At 38.4% G+C, this 18,769-nt stretch overlaps 2 protein-coding genes across 5 annotated transcripts; one reads left to right on the top strand and one right to left on the bottom strand.

Annotated features, from left to right (window-relative positions):
- Nucleotides 1-7: 7 nt before the first annotated feature.
- On the bottom strand, nt 8-10,699 carry LOC139944700 (inactive serine/threonine-protein kinase 19-like). Of its 4 annotated transcripts, none has more exons than XM_071941779.1 (8): nt 10,680-10,699; nt 6,362-6,463; nt 5,734-5,885; nt 4,760-4,983; nt 3,875-3,972; nt 3,554-3,612; nt 3,040-3,128; nt 8-2,517 (listed from the first exon to the last, which is right to left on the bottom strand). In XM_071941779.1, the coding sequence occupies exons 2-8, from the start codon at nt 6,459-6,461 to the stop codon at nt 2,475-2,477; spliced, it is 765 nt and encodes a 254-aa protein (XP_071797880.1). In that variant the 5' UTR covers nt 6,462-6,463; nt 10,680-10,699; the 3' UTR covers nt 8-2,474. The 4 variants fall into 4 exon arrangements, with proteins under 4 accessions (XP_071797880.1, XP_071797878.1, XP_071797882.1 ...); XM_071941777.1 differs by lacking the exon at nt 10,680-10,699 and adding an exon at nt 8,848-9,217; XM_071941781.1 differs by lacking the exon at nt 10,680-10,699 and adding an exon at nt 8,786-8,809.
- On the top strand, nt 9,341-18,761 carry LOC139944696 (decapping and exoribonuclease protein-like). The gene is made up of 7 exons (XM_071941772.1): nt 9,341-9,447; nt 10,695-11,207; nt 12,579-12,802; nt 13,636-13,852; nt 15,198-15,333; nt 15,706-15,791; nt 16,612-18,761. Exons 2-7 carry the CDS (start codon nt 10,696-10,698, stop codon nt 16,802-16,804), a joined length of 1,368 nt encoding a protein of 455 aa, XP_071797873.1. The 5' UTR covers nt 9,341-9,447; nt 10,695; the 3' UTR covers nt 16,805-18,761.
- The last annotated feature ends 8 nt before the right edge of the window (nt 18,762-18,769 follow it).

The raw sequence follows: 18,769 nt of genomic DNA, 5'->3' as shown, positions 1-18,769 counted from the left end.
CAGATGGCCGATGGTTTGGATTGCCAAATATGGCAATAGTTGGAACAACAAGGTCTTTGCTTTGCTTGCAGAACGCATGCAGTGAGCAGATCATTCAAGTAAATGGAACCAATTATATGATGATATTGAAATGTTAAGAGCAGGATCTTAAAGACAATGTGATAATGAATGGGAAGCCAGTGTAGTATCTACATAACTGGAGTAAAAGGTGCATGTTTCCTTAATCGGAAATCGGGTAATGAGATGAGACGCTGGGTTTTTAATGTCTTGAGGTTTTTTGGAGCTTTATATTTTCATATGCAAGAAATGTGCCAATACTAGCATCATTATTTTTAGAAAAATTTATTTGAGTGAAGTGTTGTGAAGCAGGCATGCTGATGTAAAAATCCCTGGACAAGGCTAACAAAGCTCGAAATGGCCGATCACAGGGATGTGATTTCTCCGTTTTTAACCAGGTTTGGTTTAATTTTTTTAACACACCCCCCCAAAAAATATATGTATAATTTTTGTTTTATATTTTTTGTATTTTCTTTCGTTTTAAATTAATTTAGATCAAATTCATTAACATGTGAAGATTAAACCATAAAGAACACCCAAGATTGTAGAGAAGGGTTTGTAAAACCGAAGACAAATAAATGTAAGCAGTGTTCCTGCTCACAATCTTTCACGCTCTCTCAAGCTTTCATGCTTTGAGCTCACAGTATTTTTCAATTGGCCTTTCACATCCCTGATGTACAGGAAAACGTCACCCTTTGACAATTCCTAGATTTACCCTTGTATTAAATACGGAGGCAGTGTACGGTTTATTAAAAATGTCAACTCATGTCATTTCCTTTTGAAGGAATAACTAAATAATTTCAGAATCTATGCTAAGTCAACATGCCTTGGTTGTCTGTTCTTTGTTTATTTGTTTACTGTTAACTGCACACCAAGAGAAACACAAATCGAAATAAAGTGTGTCCGTGGGAAAATAAATTATTTATTTATTTATTCAATTGAAATAAAGCTAAACACGTCTTAAAATCAACAACAGATTCTGCTACTTAACCCGCATACCTGCTACTTGTAACCCGCAAAAGAAGAGTCCAGTGTTTCTTTGAAAGACATTGGACACTTGCCTCTAAAGGTCGTGAACAATCCTCATTGAATGGCAATTGATATTGTGTATTTACAAAAATAATAAAATTGAATGTAATTGAAAAGTGTTCAACAAATTAAACTTTCTACTGAGCAATCTCGGTGGAGTACTTGGTAAGAGACTGCTATAGAATTGCAAAGTACATGGGTTTGAATCCAACAAGAGTAATATGCCTGTGATTTTTATATTCACACCCATTGGTGTATATGGGTAAAACCAAAATTAATATTCTTTATCCTAGATGCAAACTTCCATTTGTAAAATACGTAGCTTTGAAAAATATTTTTACAAAATTTGCAGTGTTATTTGTAAGCTCCCAAATTAAAAATGTCCTGTACATAAATAATCTCTATATCTGCAAGTGCCAATATTCAACAAGTACTAAATTTATCACAAATGGTACTAAATTAGTACTATATTTACGTTTAATTTAAACCTGAAAGAGAGAGTGTTTAAAAGTCCAAACAGTAGAAACAATGTAATTGGACAAGATAAGTCTTTCCTGAAGTATTCCCAAATACATTTGCCAATCACAATAAACCAGGTAAGTCTTGCACGCATTTATACATTCTGGGGAACCCATGTACACGTGTTAAACAAACGCATTCACACACTTAAAAACGGACAAACTTAAGCATTTAAGTATGAGACTAAAAATCCGAAAGATTATCCCAGTACAAAATGAAAACACTACCATTTGGAAAGCTGTGCCAGACATGTTGTTATCCAGCAGATGAATCTCTATTGAAAGGCGCCTTCTCCAGGGTAGACTTGACTCAAGTCCCAATTTCGAGAGAGGCCTTTTATTTTCAGTTCCCGCGACTAACGTCAGAAAACTTTTGCACAGCCAGCATCCACCAACCTGTGCCACGTTCGGGACCACAAAAGCTACATTTTGAAGGTGAGGGCGCACTGCTTTACAGCTTGATTGCTAGTTGACGCATAGCCTGAAACATCTGACGTCACACTTCGAGGCTTGTGAATAACGCCAGAGACCTGCCTCCAAACCGGCATGTATATTCACCTTTGACCTACACTCATTTCACATAGAGATATGCAGTCAAACTCTACTGCAGACGTGACAGCAGTGTACTGTTTGGGCATCTATGGAAAGCTCATGTCACTGTTGTGCACGTTTATCCAATATTGTATCCAATGGAATCACTGGATCTAAATAGCAGGTCTTTATCCTTGCGGACGATAAAGACAGGGGCCCAGTCTAGTTGACACAATGTGCTTAGGGACCTCTCGCACGAGAACGGCACTTGAATCAAGTCTACCTCCAGGGTCAATCAATGTAAGTCTTTGGTGTTTCTCAGCTTTTTGGCATTTCTGGTCAGACATCGAGGGTAAGCATCGGACCGGAGGTAGTATCTTGCCTGAAATGAAATGATTATGATTGATTAGAATGATTATGAGCACGCTTGCACCAAAAACACTTAGAAAGCACAGTCTAGAAAAATTCAAGTCCAGCACACAGGCTAAAAGTCTTTCTGGCCACCAAGGCCCAATTTCATAAAGCTGTTAAGCAGAAAATACTGCTTGAAAAATTGCTAAGCAATAATTGAGTGGGCCACCAATCACATCAATGTAAACTTAATGTCATTTTGACTGGTAACCTGTTTCTGTTAAGCGATACTTTTTGTGTGCTTACAGCCTTAATGAAATTGGGCCAAAGATAGTTATTAACAAACGCAGAGCTAGTGCTTAATTAGTCTCAACTTTTTTACTAGCTTGCTCTAATTGGTCTCAAGGTTTCAACTAGCTTGCTCTAGTCATCGTCAGGAGACTGAAGAAATGTGGGAGAAGTGGGCCTATTTATTGGGGGTTAGAGCTTTCTTTGTAAAGTCAGTCACTGCTCTGATTGCTAAAATAAATACTTCCTTGAACCAACAACTTACTTGGTGACAAGTTCAGCACCTATGATGTCATGGATGTGGTACTGTATCCCCAACTTTTTCACAGCCACAAGTTTCCGTTCTTCCAGCTCCTGGTGGAAATAAATAATTGTATGTCACTCAATCCTGTCTTTAAAAATATTGTAAGAAGCCCTTTGAGACGCCTGCAGTGCTATATCAAAACTATCTTTTATTTTTATTTTTATTATTAGTATGTCTACAATAAAATAATATATGTACAATATTACAATGTATACAAAATCAGGTTTGGCCTTTGTGCCCCCTTCAAAAAATTTCCATTCACTATAAGATTTTCCAAGAGAAGTGCCTCTTGCAAAATTAAAGTGACAATGCCCTTTCAACATATTCAAAGATGAAATTCCGGGCCTAGTTTCAAAGGTTTGTAAAAACAAATTCTAAAGAATATGAGATAGGCTTTATTCCAGTTGTTTTGTAGGTTTAATAAATACATGCAAGACTTTTTGTTATTCTCCTTGTCTTAAGACTTTTGACTCACCTTTTGAAGAATCTTCTGATATTTACTCTTTCGTATCGTTCGTAAAACAGAGTCCCGTCCTAAGGGGAGAGACAACAAAAAGGAATGACGAGACATTTTCACCATTTGGTATCAATAATTGGAATAAATATGAAGATTTGTGGCTTAGTATCTGTGGTAATTTGAAGCTCGGGGCAAAATGGCCCCCTCGGTTTCACCTCAAAGCCATTTTCCCCCTTGGGTGTACAAAACGCCAAAATGATGATGATGCAACAAAATGGAAGATAAGAACCCTTTTGTAAGAATACTTGAATCACTCCACAGATGGCAATTACTTCATACCTTTGGTAAAGCACTTCATGAATATTCCTGCCCCTGGTATTGCGATCCACCAACTGCCAACATCTCTAACATTAAGCACACCTCCATGGAGTAATTGCCTAGATAATGAGACAGATATTACATACAGTGGATTTATCAAACAGATTTACACAATGGCGTGTTAATAATAACAATAACGTTTTTTTGTATAGTACTTTCCACACCCGAAGGGCGTCTCAAAGCGCTTCCAACATTATCACCCCTGGTCACTGGGCCATTTTAATTCTTTCTTAACTATCTCAGCTCTCTGTGGAGTATACAACCTGTGCAACAAATATGCGCTACTAAGCTAAATATGCGCTACTAAGCTGAATCAATCTACTAAGCAAGAACCATCTCTGCCCTCACACGTACCCATTTACCCCCTGGGTGGAGAGAGGCAATTAGGGAGAGAGGCAACTAAGTGTCTTGCTCAAGGACACAAGTGTCTTGACCAGGGCTCGAGCCCACATTCTGTTAGACAGAAAAACCAGAGCTTGAGTTCGGTGCTTGTATCCGCTCAGCCCTGCCCCCCTTGTGTGGCCGAGCAGCTAAGAACAGCGGACTCAAGCTCTGATATTTCAGATGAGCACAGTAAGGGTTCGAGCCCCGGCTGAGTGTGGGTCTGAGTCTAGGTCTAGCACCTGTGATCCTACGAGCTGTAAGAGCAGAATTCCATGGTAAGCAGATATTATGCCAAGGTGACTACCCAATGTATGTACTAGTACCTATATTGTGATTACCATTTGACTAAAAATTTGACAGGTATAACACTAGACTAGGGCAGCCAAAAAAGTTGTGACTTTATGTCACCGCTTTTTCTGATCACCAGAGCAATGCACTCCATTTTAAACAAATATTACTTACGTGATTTCTTCATCTTTGAAGCCAAAGTTTGTCATTGTCTTCTGATCCAAGCTGACATCAGAAGACTTCTCTATGACTGTCTCTAAGAACCGCTCTTTAGCCGGGCTGTCTGCCAATGTCTTGCGGATGTGATCCCGATAGTTGTCTGTAAAGACGATGGCAAATGCATCCGATTCCTTTCCCAGACGGAAGAGTTTGATTTCCTTCTTCTCCCTCAAATCATTCTGCAAAAAAAAGTCAGCAAAATATTCGATTTTGGGGTTGAACAAAGAGAACCGTACCGACTCTTTTCAGAGCCAACACTCCCATAAAAGAGATTTACACATGGTTGTATCCGTAAGCTTATTATAGTTATAAATTTATAGTTTCTTCCTATTTAACCACACCGTGCAAAGCTTCGAACAAGACTTGATGAGAAAATGACTGAAGCAGGATTTGAACCACTGAACTCCAAATTAATGTGCCAGAGCTCTACTAGCTGAGTTATCTAGCCCTATGTTGGCAGTCTCCCCAATTTGTCAAAACCCCACTTTTTCAGGGGTACCAGTCAGAAGCCGTAACACCCTGAACTGCTGTGTACAAATAATAATAATAATAATAATAATAATAATAATAATAATAATAAAATATATATTTATAAAGCGCCAAATTGCCAAATAAGGCCTCAAAGCGCTAATTACAAAGGTAAAAAGCAATTTCCAAAATACAACATTACAATACAGAGGGTTTCCAAAGAAAACGGTTTAAAAAGACAATAACAAAAAAAACAAGTTATTACAAAAACAAGTTATTACAAATTTACAGAAACCATGAATCATAATCATAGATGTTGAACCAATGTTTGTATGAGAGGGATTGGCTGTTGCAAGCTTTGCATTTATATCCCCTTGTTGGAGTTTGACATATTCTTTGACGGGTAGATCCTCTAAACAAACAAAAATATCCTGAAATATGAGACTCTGAGGTCAGCTTACAATTTGCTTGTCGACTACTGTTTTGCAACTGACAATGCTGTAGACCTGCTGCTTAAAGACAATTGGTGGGATGCGGTCCTCAAATGCCTTGACATTAACGAGGGAGCGAAGATAGAGGAGGGCGGCCTTTGTATCACTTGGAACCTCAGACACTGAAAATAAAGGATACTTGTAAGGTATATATCATAGAGAATGATGATTATTTTTAAAGGAAATATGTACAAAAAATCTTAAATGGCACTAAGGTATAACCAGACAGTTTTATTTGGAGGGGGGCAAGTGTAATATATCAACACTAGAGGGCGCTATTTCCACAACCCTTGTAACCTAGTCATGAGTTACTCTGATGAATAAACGTGTATCTGTACAGATATCCACACATTTCATGGTGGCAGAGGAAATGGTATAATACAGGTATTTAGGGGGGGGGGCTACTCCTGGAACTATTGAGGTTTGTTATGCTGTCGCTCGCTAGACGATATTGGAACGAACATCATAGTTTTGGAGTGGGGGCCGGGGGAGGCTATCTGATGTTTTGTGCGTTTTTAAATTGCATTGGAGAGATGAGTGGTGGGAGAGGAGGGGGGGGGGGGAGCATTTGATCTTCTTATGGCTCAATCAGACATACAGGCAACATTGGACTCGTCCAAAAGATGGTCCGATTCTGAAGCTGCCACTCGAAATTTCTTTCTGTTTTTGAAGACATCCGGAATTCTTGACCTCTTCATTTCTGTGAAGAAATAAGAAAAGAAAAAAGAATTAGGAGGAAGAAACAAACTGACAATAATTTTATTTTCTTCAAGAGATTAACCTATAAATGGTGGATGGTGGATACTGTTATTATTACTATTTACCAGAAAACACCGGAAAACTACTGGCATTTTCCTAAGTTTTCCGGTGTTTTCTGATAGTTTTCCGGTAGTTCTCCGGTGTTTTAGGTATTTTCCTGTGTTTTTCCGGTATAGTAGCACCCATGAAAGTGATGTTGAGCATGATTGGTCATCTGCTTCATTTGTCATCACAATGCGCAATGGTTTGATTCTGTAGCATCCCGTAGATTTACCGGTACTTGCCTTTAAAAAGAAAATCACCCAGAGTGGCGAGTATATACCCATCCCTCATGTAGGTGTTTAACTAAACTAGGGCTGTGTGAATGACTGGTCGTATCACAACACACAAGCATGACAAGGAGTACTGTGACCATGACTCTGGGTGACTGATCGATATTGTAGGTAGGATAACAAATAATAATGGTTCAAACTACTCTAACTAAAAACTAAATCTAACTTAAAGGCACCTGGAAATAGGATTTCTTTTCTTTTAAACATAAGAGTATATGTTTATTAACAATAAAACAATTTTTTGAGTAATTGTTTGTCACGATTTATATGTTAAAAAAATTAATTAAGTGCTTGGGGGGTTGACTCCGCCTACCCCTTTTGTGACGTAGGAAAAGGAAGACTTTGCCTCGATGCGTAGATAAACACACGTGCAAAAGTACATGTAATTCTAAGACGTGAGTTTGTACGCTGCGAAAAAGGTTTTTTTTTCTGGCATTTTTCCGGCAATGCCGACCTAGCCTTGCTCAAGGCAGTCGCATTATTCGCTCCGAAAAGACGCAGCTGTAAACCCACCCGCCGTATACCCTGTGCATGGTGTGTGCGATCACACCGAATGACCAACCCTTATACACACTGTCACATCGCACGAATACTGTTCACACAAGTCATCGCACTCGTACACCACTAACCGCATGCGGAGGCCGTCAGGCCGACAGCCTTGTCGGATCTGTATCTTCCCGTTTTAATGTGTTGTATTGAAAAAATTCCAATAGTGGACGAAATTGGGGGGGCTCGAGGATATGCTAGTATGCAGCTCATGAATGTGTATATCGTTCGTCAGACCTATCAGACAACACAGGATGTGAGGCAAATGAATTATTCATTTTGACGTCCAATCACGCATTTCCCTTATCACGACCTTTGGACCCTATCATGCGTCCGTGGTGGTGGTGGTGTGTGAGGTAAACATGTCTCGTCTTTCGCGGGCATTATGGTAATGAGCTGACCGTGGGAACTCTTCGCTTATTATAGTAATGAGGTCAGTGGCTTCAACACAGATCCTACAAGGCTGTCGGCCTGATGGCCTCCGCATGCGGATAGTGTACGGGGGCATCGTGTCGTGCGATGTTACGCACAGTGAATACGGGTGGGTTTTACGCACAGTGAATACGGGTGGGTTTTTATACAGCGGCGGTCTTTTTTCGGAGTGAATAATTCGACTGCCTTGAGCAAGGCTAATGCCGACCAGGTGTATTGCTGCTGGATGCAGCATAACAGTCTTCATCTATTTCCTGCAGATCCCAAGTATAGGCGGTTGTGGGCTGTGACAGTCAGATTAACTAGAGCAAAGTGGTCCGGTGCGACGTCTTTTTCAGCGCTATGCAGCGAACACTTCGAGCCGTCGTGCTTTGAATCCGGGATACACCACTCATTTGACATGACGAGAAGAGCCATTCTTAAACACGACGCCGTCCAAACAATTTTTCCAGCTAGTGGGAAATCGAAGAAGGTATCTGAAAGACGTAAAGTACGGGGGCCTGACTACAAATTTTCTCTTCAAATATTGCGCCTTGAAATACGTCACAAACAGCGCCCTCTCGGGTCGGGGCCTACTCGTAAATTTGTAAATACAATCAAAACTAATATTTTTAAACCTTAGTTAACTTTTTATTCACATTCCTCTCGTAAAAACACATATTTGGATAACTTTCCGAATGGCGCCACCACTTTTTCAGTCATTTTTACAAAAAGGGATATATCAATCAGGTAAATTAGATACTATATTATTTTATTTCAAATGAAAAAGTGGTGGCGCCATACGGAAACTTTTCCACATATTTTAGTGACAAAAGCTTTATTTTAAAAAAATACCACTTCCAGGTGACTTTAAGTTTATATTTATTTTATACTATACAAAATTATTGTAAGCATCATCTCAAAATTATTTACAACATCCAGAAATGTAGCCATTCAAATTTATTCAATTGAACCTCATGAGTCATGAACTCTCATTTCAGTCAACAAAACATGCAATGGCCCACTGATCACTTACTTGCTCCATCTGTACTAGCACTGCATCTTCGTAAGTATAAATAAGGCAGCAATTTGAAAAGGGCACTTCACTGCATGGTCGGTATGCACTGCTGCACTGCAGCTGGTGAGGCCAAGGTCAGAAGGTCAGTCAACGTGGTTGCTGTTTATTGTTCGGAATGGCCTTTTATTATTAGATAGAACACTAGAGTTTTATAAATCAATCCTCGTTTTATTATTATTTATGTGACCTCACAGATCCAAGTTGCCGTGACTCCAGTTGCCTCCGTGAATCAGATACTGCCACTTGTTTAGAATTAGTGTCACATCTTTTCGTAGCTCAATCTGCTAGAGAGGTTTTATTAATCCACTGGTCACTGTGTTATGCAATCAGAAAACACCACAACAGCGCCACCATGCGGTTATGTACGTTGTATATAGGTCAAGGTCAGGATCGTCTGACATCTAGAATCCGTTTACGGGTTTTCTAAAGCTACGCATTAAGGGCACCATACTAAATTTCTGATGTCAATGTGTTTTGTGGTTTTGTGAGGTACGGTACTTCCCCGATTCATGGAGACAGCACATCACTACGTCACGAGGCAAAAACTTTAAAATAAAAGTGAGTTAAAATTCGTCAATTAAAATACTATAAATTAGGGACGATTTGGAGGAATTCCCAGCTATAGTTCAAGTTGCAATGGTCGCAACCCAAACTCCCAAAACTTCCTTGGGCTTTTCACAACAAACAAAGATTGAAAATTAATTAACTTAATTAAATTAATAGTTAAATTTTAATTAAAATGTGAATTAATTAACATTCATAAATACCTCAGACAGTTTTGCTATTCCTATTGGTGGAGAGTGCGTCACGTGGGGGTGTTTAAACGGTTGATAATGACCAGCTGGAGCTGTTTATAACCGGTTGTTTTCGTATACGTTTAGAATTAATAGATGCATACTACACGCATGAATGCATATCCGAAAACTGTCTCAGTCATAAAAATGCAACACACGTACAGAGCTCATGGACATTGGAAATCAGATAAGTTTTTCAGAGTTTCATACTTTATTACGCCTTTTAACCAAAAAGACATTTAATGAATGGGAATAAAAGAGTTGTGACTCGTTCTTAAACTGCCGTTTAATACCTTGCAGGGTCGCGACAAAGGCCCCCCACGACCCTGCCGGTTTTAAAAGCAGTTTAAGAACTTGTCACTTCGCTTTTAATTCCCTTAGTTAATGGTGAGTTACCTTCCTCCATGGTTACACTTTAATAATACAAATTAAATGTATAAATTTATAAACTATAAATGTTTAACTTGAAATGGTTTTTTTTGCACTTACAGTCTGTCGTTGATTTTATTTTCTTTAAAGTGTATGATTGTAACTTTTTTGCTGTTATATCCCATCAATCATTCAATCTATTCAAAGTACAATCATCATGTCTACTCTCTGAAATATGATTGAAGAGATTCGTTCCGCTATCGTCTCACTGTTTCGTGTGGAGACGATAGCGGAGCGAACCTCATGTTCTGAGTACAACTATCATATCAATCTCAAAAAAATCTATTTTGTTGTTATATTTATAGTTTGTATTAGGTTTAATCAAAAGCCAATTGTGAAACATATCCAAAGTGCCATTTTGTCATGACGCAATGCAGTCTTTATTTTCCTTTAAAAATCAGAATGTGGACGATACATTCAGTAATTTCAATATTTTGTCGGCTACTCATGTATGCTCATTGTATGTGTCAAGGAGGGCACCTGATCTGTCGGTTAAACAGCATTGTGGGTTAGTTAATCATTACCAGTAAAATTTCTGCTAAATAATTTATCCCATATATTTTGTACCTTATTGTTCTTCAGTATGAAAAGATCAAGAGACAGCGAGGAAGATCAGGGACAAGAAAAACGTCGGAAAGTTCTAGACTCAGAACAGCAACGGAGAAGTCAATCGTCCAAGCCAAGGCCTTCTCACTCAAGCAGTCATCAAAAGAGGGATGGTAAAAGCAGACCTCGCTTGCCATATCGTCCACAAAAACAAAGAACTTTCGCCGTGAGGCCGACCTCAACTTTCAACGGAAACTTTCCCTTTTTTGAGAAGCCCCAAGAGATTGGTCACTTTTCGTTGAAAGTTGACAAAAGTTTTGCGAATGATGCCAGCCGTCTCAGATACTACCTACCACCAAAATACAGAGACGGGTTGAACTTTGACCTCAGGGAGGGATATGAGATCTTCGTAAAAAGAAATGAGGAAATCAAAGACAGATTAAATAATCTTCTGAAATGGATTTTAAGCAACAAGAAGGTATTTTTGCGACCTGAGAAGACTATGGGAGTGTCTTATAGTAAAAGTAAACAAGACGACTTGATTGAGAGGTAAAACATTTCAAGGGAACTAACTTGGTTATAGGCACTAGAAACCATTGGTAATTGTTGAAGACCAGTATTCTCATTATAAGTAAGTTGTTATGCTTACATTTATTTTGAGTAATTACCAATAGTGTCCATTGGCTTTATAAAGACTAGTTTTCAAAAGTGCATTCATATTTTAATCATCTGTTTTAAGAATTGATTACTTAAGTTGAACTACACCTTTACCTGTAATACACTTTCGATGAGAAAAAAAAAAACTTCACAGATTTACAAATAATTTACAGAGTTTACAGAAGGTAATGGTGAAAGACTTCTTTTGAAATATTATTCCATGAAATGCTTTACATTTTGAGAAAACATTTAAATAATATCAATTCTTGATAGCGAGAATTACGGATTTATTATAAACACATGTCATGACGGGGCGAAACGCGCGAAAACAGGAGTGGGTTTTCCCGTTAATTTCTCCCGACTCCGATGATCGATTGAGCCTAAATTTTCACAGGTTTGTTATTTTATATATAAGTTGTGATACACGAAGTGTGGGACTTGGACAATACTGTTTACCAAAAGTGTATAATGGCTTTAAGGTAGTACTATGTATGCATCTCTCTCACAATTATGATGTTAGTTTTCAGCAACATTAGTGAAGTAGACGCCAAGACCACAGAAGTTGTAACTCAGAATCTTTACTGGCCCAGGATTTTATTTGCAAGACCAGAATTAATATGAGACGAGAATCAAAATGAGGACAAAGTTTCATCGTTTAAAGCCATTATACACTTTCGGTAAACAGTATTGTCCAAGTCCCACACTTCATGTATCACAACTTATATATAAAACAACAAACCTGTGAAAATTTAGGCTCAATCAGTCATCGGAGTCGGAAGAAAATAACGGAAAACCCACTCTTGTTTCCGCGCGTTTCGCCGTGTCATGACATGTGTTTAAAATAAATCCGTAATTCTCGATAACGAGAATTTATATTGTTTTACTATTTTCTCAAAAAGTAAAGCATTTCATGGAATAATATTTCAAGAGAAGTCTTTCACCACTACCTTCTGTAAACCCTGCAAGTTATTTGTAAATCTGTGAAGTTTTTTTTCTGTTCCGAAAGTGAATAATGGCTTTAAACAAAACACCCGGGAGAAGATTATATCTCTTCTGTTTTATTGGAATCAAATATACATCCGAGTTCAAACTCACCATTTGAACATCATTCTTTTGAGATAGAGGTATGTGGAATTGAAAAAAAAAACCCAGAACCACCGGATTGTCTTGAGCTTACTGGCCCAACACTGAAATCACTGGCTTCGGTGTTAACAGGGTAAAATTCTAGCCTTTATTAACTAGCTTACTTTTTTTCTCAAACAGCTTAGGTGTTGACTTCCTAGCATGGCGTGGCCACTTCACAAAGTTCCTCTGCACAGCTTATGAGAACCGTGAGGGATGGGAGATGGCAGCAACGCTGTTCAGGGGGACCATCTACATCAGTGAAGTGGAGACAGAGCAAGACAGAAAGAGGAGACAGGGAATGAACTACTGGGAGAAGATGTGCACGTATGGAGGCTACAAGTTTGAGCAGTATGTCACTAGTGGTGAGGAACTTCATTAGGGGAAGAGGAAAGGGGGAAAATAGTCCTCTCTAGTTTCAGGATTTGTCAGTATTTTTAAAGTCTCCCTGAGCCTTTATGTTGAAAAAAATAAAGCAATCACCCGAAAAAGCGAAAAAAAGTTGTCCACCTGAAGTCCAAACTGTAGTTTTGTGTTTCTGGTGATTCACAGTGTCTGTAGGTCTAGAGTAAGGGAGAACTCGGGCCTACAAGACAAGTTTTGAGTGCTTGGAGAATGACTGATCTGACTGATGGAGCAGAGGGTATCCCCCCAAACCCGCCTCCAATGCTCACATACTTAAAACACACGATATTCCTCTTACAGCAGTCGCGTCCCCCCCCCCCCCCCTCCAAACCAAAAACAAAAATAAATAAATAAATGAAATCTACTAAATAATTTTTGGGGTCCCAAGCACACAATGACGACACAATAGGGGATCCTTGCCCAAATTGAGCACCAAATGGAAATATCAAACAAATTCAGCATGCGCATGTAGTTCTTAGCTAATAGATGTTAAATTTGCATCAGGGATAAGGAACAAAAATTAATAATTATGAATTTTGCTTTTAACTGTATACACCAATGTTTGTTAGCACTGTATACTAGCTCGGTACTTTCCCGAGTTCTGTGAAAAAAATCACAGTCAAAATTAATACTCGGGTCACGGGTGGGTTCTAACCCACGACCTTTGCAATTCTAGAGCAGTGTCTTACCAACTAGACCACCGAGATTGCCCGATAGCTAGAGGCAGTTCGAATCCTTATATTTTAACAGCAGGTACCAAAACGATTTAATACTTTTGATTTGTATTCTACAGAAGATGGCAAGAAATCCCCCGACACTGTTCAGCCAGTGAACAACCTTGAAGCATATTGTAGTGTGGTTCGGTCACAACTCTGTAATTACAAGCTTCTCTATGGTGGGGAGGTAGATTGCTGTGAGCTCAAGTCTCAACTGAAGCCACCAGAAAACTATGTTGAACTGAAGACGAGTCGGCTGTGGTATACACCCAAAAACAAGAGCAGCTTTCACAGGTGTGTTCAAGTGTGTTTTAACCAGTTCGTGTCAGTATATAAAAACAATTTTTTTTGGTGTCCACCCGTGGTAATATTTGTTGGAAATTTCTGAAGTTTCTTTAAGTAATTGATGCCACAATTAAGTCCTTTACAACTGAAAGGCAAAGGTTTATTCACAAATCCTGAGGGTCGGGGTAGAAACAAGGGCCTATAATTTTAACTGTGCCCTGCAGTCAATATTTCTTTTATACACCGAATAAAGATTCTTCTAATCGACAAACCTCGACTACCTACCGTGACACGGAACGCTAGTCGTACATACAGTAGGCCTACACTGTAGGCGAGCGACCTATTTGCGACCGTTATTTTCAGGGCGGGCACAGTTGATTGACTATGTCCCGGGCATAGTTAACTATGACGTCATCTTGACAGAAAAAGGGGCCCCAGCTATTTCCATGACTCCATTTTTAACCAATCAAATTAGAGGATTCTATGTGACCTGCTTTGTGAAAATGAGTCAGATGTTGACAATTTAAAAAATTGAGTTACATGCATGGCTGGAAAGAACACACCAGCAGCAGTTATTTGGTAAATGTCTAAGCTTTGGGGTGTATCGCGTTTCTGAGTAACTCCCATTTGAAATTAGCCAGTATATCATTTATTTTTGTAAACGAATTACAAGTAAACTGATGTTTTAAACTACCATTTCGCGCAAAAGGATACAAATTAGACTAAAGTCTGATCACAAAATTGTTGTATTTATAGCTTTATTGGCTTAAACAAAGTGTTCTAAAGGTTTACCATGCAAATATAAATCTTCAAAAGTGAAAAAAAAAAAAAATGTTAAACTGTCCATTACTCAATAATGCATGGGCGACATCTGACTCACTTTCACAGAGTGGGTCACATATGAGGTATGTGGTTTGTTTTTCCATACGACAAAAACTGGAAAGTACTGAGTATACAGTGCTTCACACATCAGTGTAAAACCAAATCATACAATTTAAAAACAGTGGACACTATTGGTAATTACTCAAAATAATTATTAGCATAAAACCTTACTTGGTAACGAGTAATGGGGAGAGGTTGATAGTATAAAATATTGTGAGAAACGGCTCCCTCTGAAGTGACGTAATTTGAGCAATTGAGCTCAAATTTTCACAGGTTTGTTATTTTATGCATATGTTGGGATACACCAAGTGAGAAGAAGACTGGTCTTTGACAATTACCAATAGTGTCCATAGTGTCTTTAAAGTAAACAAAAGTTATGAGGAACCCAATACATAACAGATGCAAGTTGGGCTACTTTGAGGCTCAGTAAATGAATAATGTTTGTGATGTGTTTTGTTTGTTGTGCTTTCAGATTCAAGTTACTTCGATGGTGGGCACAGTCATTCCTCGTGGGTATCCCCAAGGTTGTCTGTGGCTTCCGTAACGATGATGGTGTGGTGGAAGAACTTAAGGATTTCAAGACAGCCGAGATGCCAGAGTTATCCATGGTAAAGAAAAACAAACTTAACAAAATAAACATGTTTAGGGTTCTGGCTTTAAAAAAAAAGGTAGTATGGGCTATTTTTTCAAAAATGATCATTTTTTTCGTCTGAGATCGTTAAAATTTAGCAACAGAGCTCATGGCCTCTGTGTAATTACAAGCCTTTTTGCCCTACTTAAATGACCCAGCATACTTTTAAAGAAGGAAGTCGTCCATGTAGAGAAATATGAGTGAAAGTAAACCAATCAGAAGCCTCACATAGAGTGAATAATAAATACCCACGTTCCGGCAACAAAACTTAAGTTAATGAGTTTGTTTCCAAAGTGATCACTTTCACATCCTTGTTGCATTTAATTATTGTGTATTCTGGCATTTATAGGGAGGCTGGGACGGGAGCGTTTGCTTCAACCTGTTTGAGAAGCTCCTCAACTTCATCAAGACAGTGACTGTTATTGATGATCCCAGGTTGGTATTATTGACTTTGAGTCGGCTAAATATCTTACACCATTCAAGTCACTTCTTAAAAGCACTGCCGTCGATTTCACAAAACTCTAACTCTTCCTAACTTAGGATTAATCTTATGACTTGGGACGAGTCCCATCCCTGCACTGTAGCATGCGGACCTTAAGATTAATCCTAAGTTAGGACGAGTTACTCGTCCTTACTCAAGATAAGACGAGTCCCAACTCTTTGTGAAATCGACGGCTGGACACCTTTGGTAATTGTCAAATATCAGTCTTCTCACTTGGTGTATCTTAACATACAGTGTATGCACAAAATAACAAACTTGTGAATTTTGAACTCAATTGGCCGTCGAAATTCGTGATACCAATGCAAGAAAAAACACCCTTGTCACACAAAGTTGTGTGCTTTCAAGTGCTTGAATTTGAGACATCAAAATCAAATTCTGAGGTCTCAAAATCAAATTCAAATATTTTAGTGAGAAACAACTTCTTTCTCAAAAACGATGTTACTTCAGAGGGAGCCATTTCTCACAATGTTTTATACTATCAACAACATCTCTCCATTGATCGCTAACAAGTAAGTTTTTATGCTAACAAGTATTTTAAGCAATTCCCAATAGTATCCAGTGCCTTTAAAGTTCACCAGTTCCAGCAGGCTGAGAGCAAACTTTTGATTTTTGTGCTCTAAATTACTTTTTGATTGGGTGATTGACTGATTGATTGATTGATTGATTGATTGATTGATTGATTGATTGATTGATTGATTGATTGATTGATTGATTGATTGATTAACCACTGTATTACATATCCTCCCGTTGCAGCGTGGTATATCTCTTGGAGCGTAAACCAGGGGACAGTACGATCTCCTACACAGTACACAAAGGAGAGGAGCACCGGTTTTTACCAGAATGGTACACCAGTCAGTTTTTACCAGAGTTGAGACCAGTTACTGAGTCGACTAGCTCAGAGTCATCTTCAAGTACATCGGAATTGACTTTAAAGGCAGTGCCATAAGGTCCTCAAACAAGACATGGGCCTAAATTGATAAAGCCTGCAAGCATAAATATTTGCTAAGCACAGAAAATCATGCTTAACAGAAACTGCCAATATTCCATAAAAGTGTTATTGTTGTAACTGGTGTCCCGATCAATGTTTGCTTAGCAAAGAAATTTGCTATGCAGTATTTTCTGCTTAACAGCATTATGGAATTGGGCCCTGGTCGTTTGGGGTTGGTGGGGGATGGCAAAACCACAGAGTTCAGTATGACCTCAGCCAAATTCTATAAGCCTGTAAGCACAAAATCTTGCCTAGCAAAACTAGGTTATTACCAGTCAAAATACTGTACATGTGCTACCCCACTCATTTTGACAAGAACAGCTGAATGAAATTGGGTCCTGTTGCACCACACACAGCTGCTTTCTGCCACGTTTTGGGAGTCAAATTAACTCAAACAAATTATTATGGTAAGCCAAGGCTCGAATTCGGGAGTTAAAACCTAAACACTGAAAGGCATGTAGCTCAAAATGTTTACAAGACCAGAATGTGTTTTTCTCAGACCAAAATCAAAATGAGTTGAACAAACATAATACAAGAAGATCTCCATGCATGTATAAAGATTTCATTGTCTTTTTTGTGAGGTAAGGCGTACTTTGATACCGATTTTTTCACAAAGATTTTACACAATGACTAAAATGAGGTAGCCTTGCATTATTTATTGATTTTACAAGACCACAGGGCTTGTCTGGTTGTGAGATCACTGGTCTCAGGCCTGCGGTCCAAGGCTAATTTTCTAGCCCTGTACTGGACCGATCCATTAAGCTCCGCCCCATTGCGTATTGACCAATCACAACCCATTTCACAACCAAAAGTCTGCCCCTATAAAGTCCGACATGCGTGCGTGTAAGCTTGGCACGCGCGGCAGAGTTAGGAATGGTATTAGAGCTGAGAGGCTCTCGTGTTCTTGCTCACAGGTGCGCCATGGGCGGAGCCGAATTGATCGGTGTATTGTAAGCATGTAAATACCACATCGCCTTGAATGATCACTACACTATATATAACACGTGGGGACATTGACTCAAAAGATACAGTCAAGTCAATACAGTGCTTCATCACACATCAGTGTAGGGTATCACAAAAATGAAATAATTTATCCTTGGAGCAATTGTTACTTGTTAGACTTGGAAATAAAGCTTTTAACAGGGTGGCAGGTTTTTTACACTTTAGTGTAGTTTTGAGCTGCCTGTATTTCATCTCTGGCTGTCAATATTCAGTGGAACTTTGTAAATACTTTCTTTTGCCATTTGTGGCTGGTACATATTGACTTTAAATTGTAATCATCATGCAGGCTACTTTGGTTTTAAAATGATTAAAAATCATTTACATGTTTTTTCAATTGGTATGATAGGGTTTTGTTTAATACTATAGTAGCATTTAGTGTTTTTTTATGGATACAGTAAAACAAAATATATATTTTAAAAAAATGATTTTTTCAGTGATCATAATAGTGCTTAAATTGTAACCTGTTGCTTTATTTTGGATTTTTTGTTTGTTTCTAGATTTAAATAAATGTTTTTCAAAGGGTGAGATTGAATGTTCAGATTTTACATGATGTAAAGAAACTACAAGTGGTAAACTACCAGTAAAATATTTTTGCCTCAAATGACCTTTTGTTATGAGAAATTTTAGTTTTGATCTCGCAAGTCTAAAATAAAACAGTAAGAATGGCAAGTTTTTTTCCACACTTTTCTTGTGAATTCAATGAAAGATTAAGCTTTATCTTTTACAGGTTTGTTGTTTCATTTACATATTTTGAGTCACACAAAGTGCAGATAGGCCTTCTGGGGTCTATATCACAAAGAGTTAGGACCAGTCCTAACCTAGGAGAAATTAAAAACTTTAGGCTACTCCTACGGTTGGAAAAGTAACTCTTCCTAACTCGAGATAAGACTAGTCTTAACTCTTTTTAAATCCACCCCTGGT

This window comes from Asterias amurensis, chromosome 11, assembly GCF_032118995.1.
Source record: "Asterias amurensis chromosome 11, ASM3211899v1".
Classification (NCBI taxonomy): domain Eukaryota; kingdom Metazoa; phylum Echinodermata; class Asteroidea; order Forcipulatida; family Asteriidae; genus Asterias; species Asterias amurensis.
The sequence above is the reverse complement of the archived record's forward strand: the minus strand, read 5'-3'. Positions and strand labels throughout refer to the sequence as shown.

Excerpts from the sequence above, each read along its gene's own strand:
- LOC139944700 (XM_071941779.1), bottom strand. The coding sequence starts at position 6,461 with ATGAAGAGGTCAAGAATTCCGGATGTCTTCAAAAACAGAAAGAAATTT. Across the intron at positions 3,613-3,874 it reads CATGAAGTGCTTTACCAAAG|GACGGGACTCTGTTTTACGA; the intron begins GTATGAAGTAAT and ends CTCTCCCCTTAG. Across the intron at positions 2,518-3,039 it reads GGTGCTGAACTTGTCACCAA|GCAAGATACTACCTCCGGTC; the intron begins GTAAGTTGTTGG and ends ATTTCATTTCAG.
- LOC139944696 (XM_071941772.1), top strand. The coding sequence starts at position 10,696 with ATGAAAAGATCAAGAGACAGCGAGGAAGATCAGGGACAAGAAAAACGT. Across the intron at positions 13,853-15,197 it reads AACAAGAGCAGCTTTCACAG|ATTCAAGTTACTTCGATGGT; the intron begins GTGTGTTCAAGT and ends TTGTGCTTTCAG. Across the intron at positions 15,334-15,705 it reads AGATGCCAGAGTTATCCATG|GGAGGCTGGGACGGGAGCGT; the intron begins GTAAAGAAAAAC and ends TGGCATTTATAG.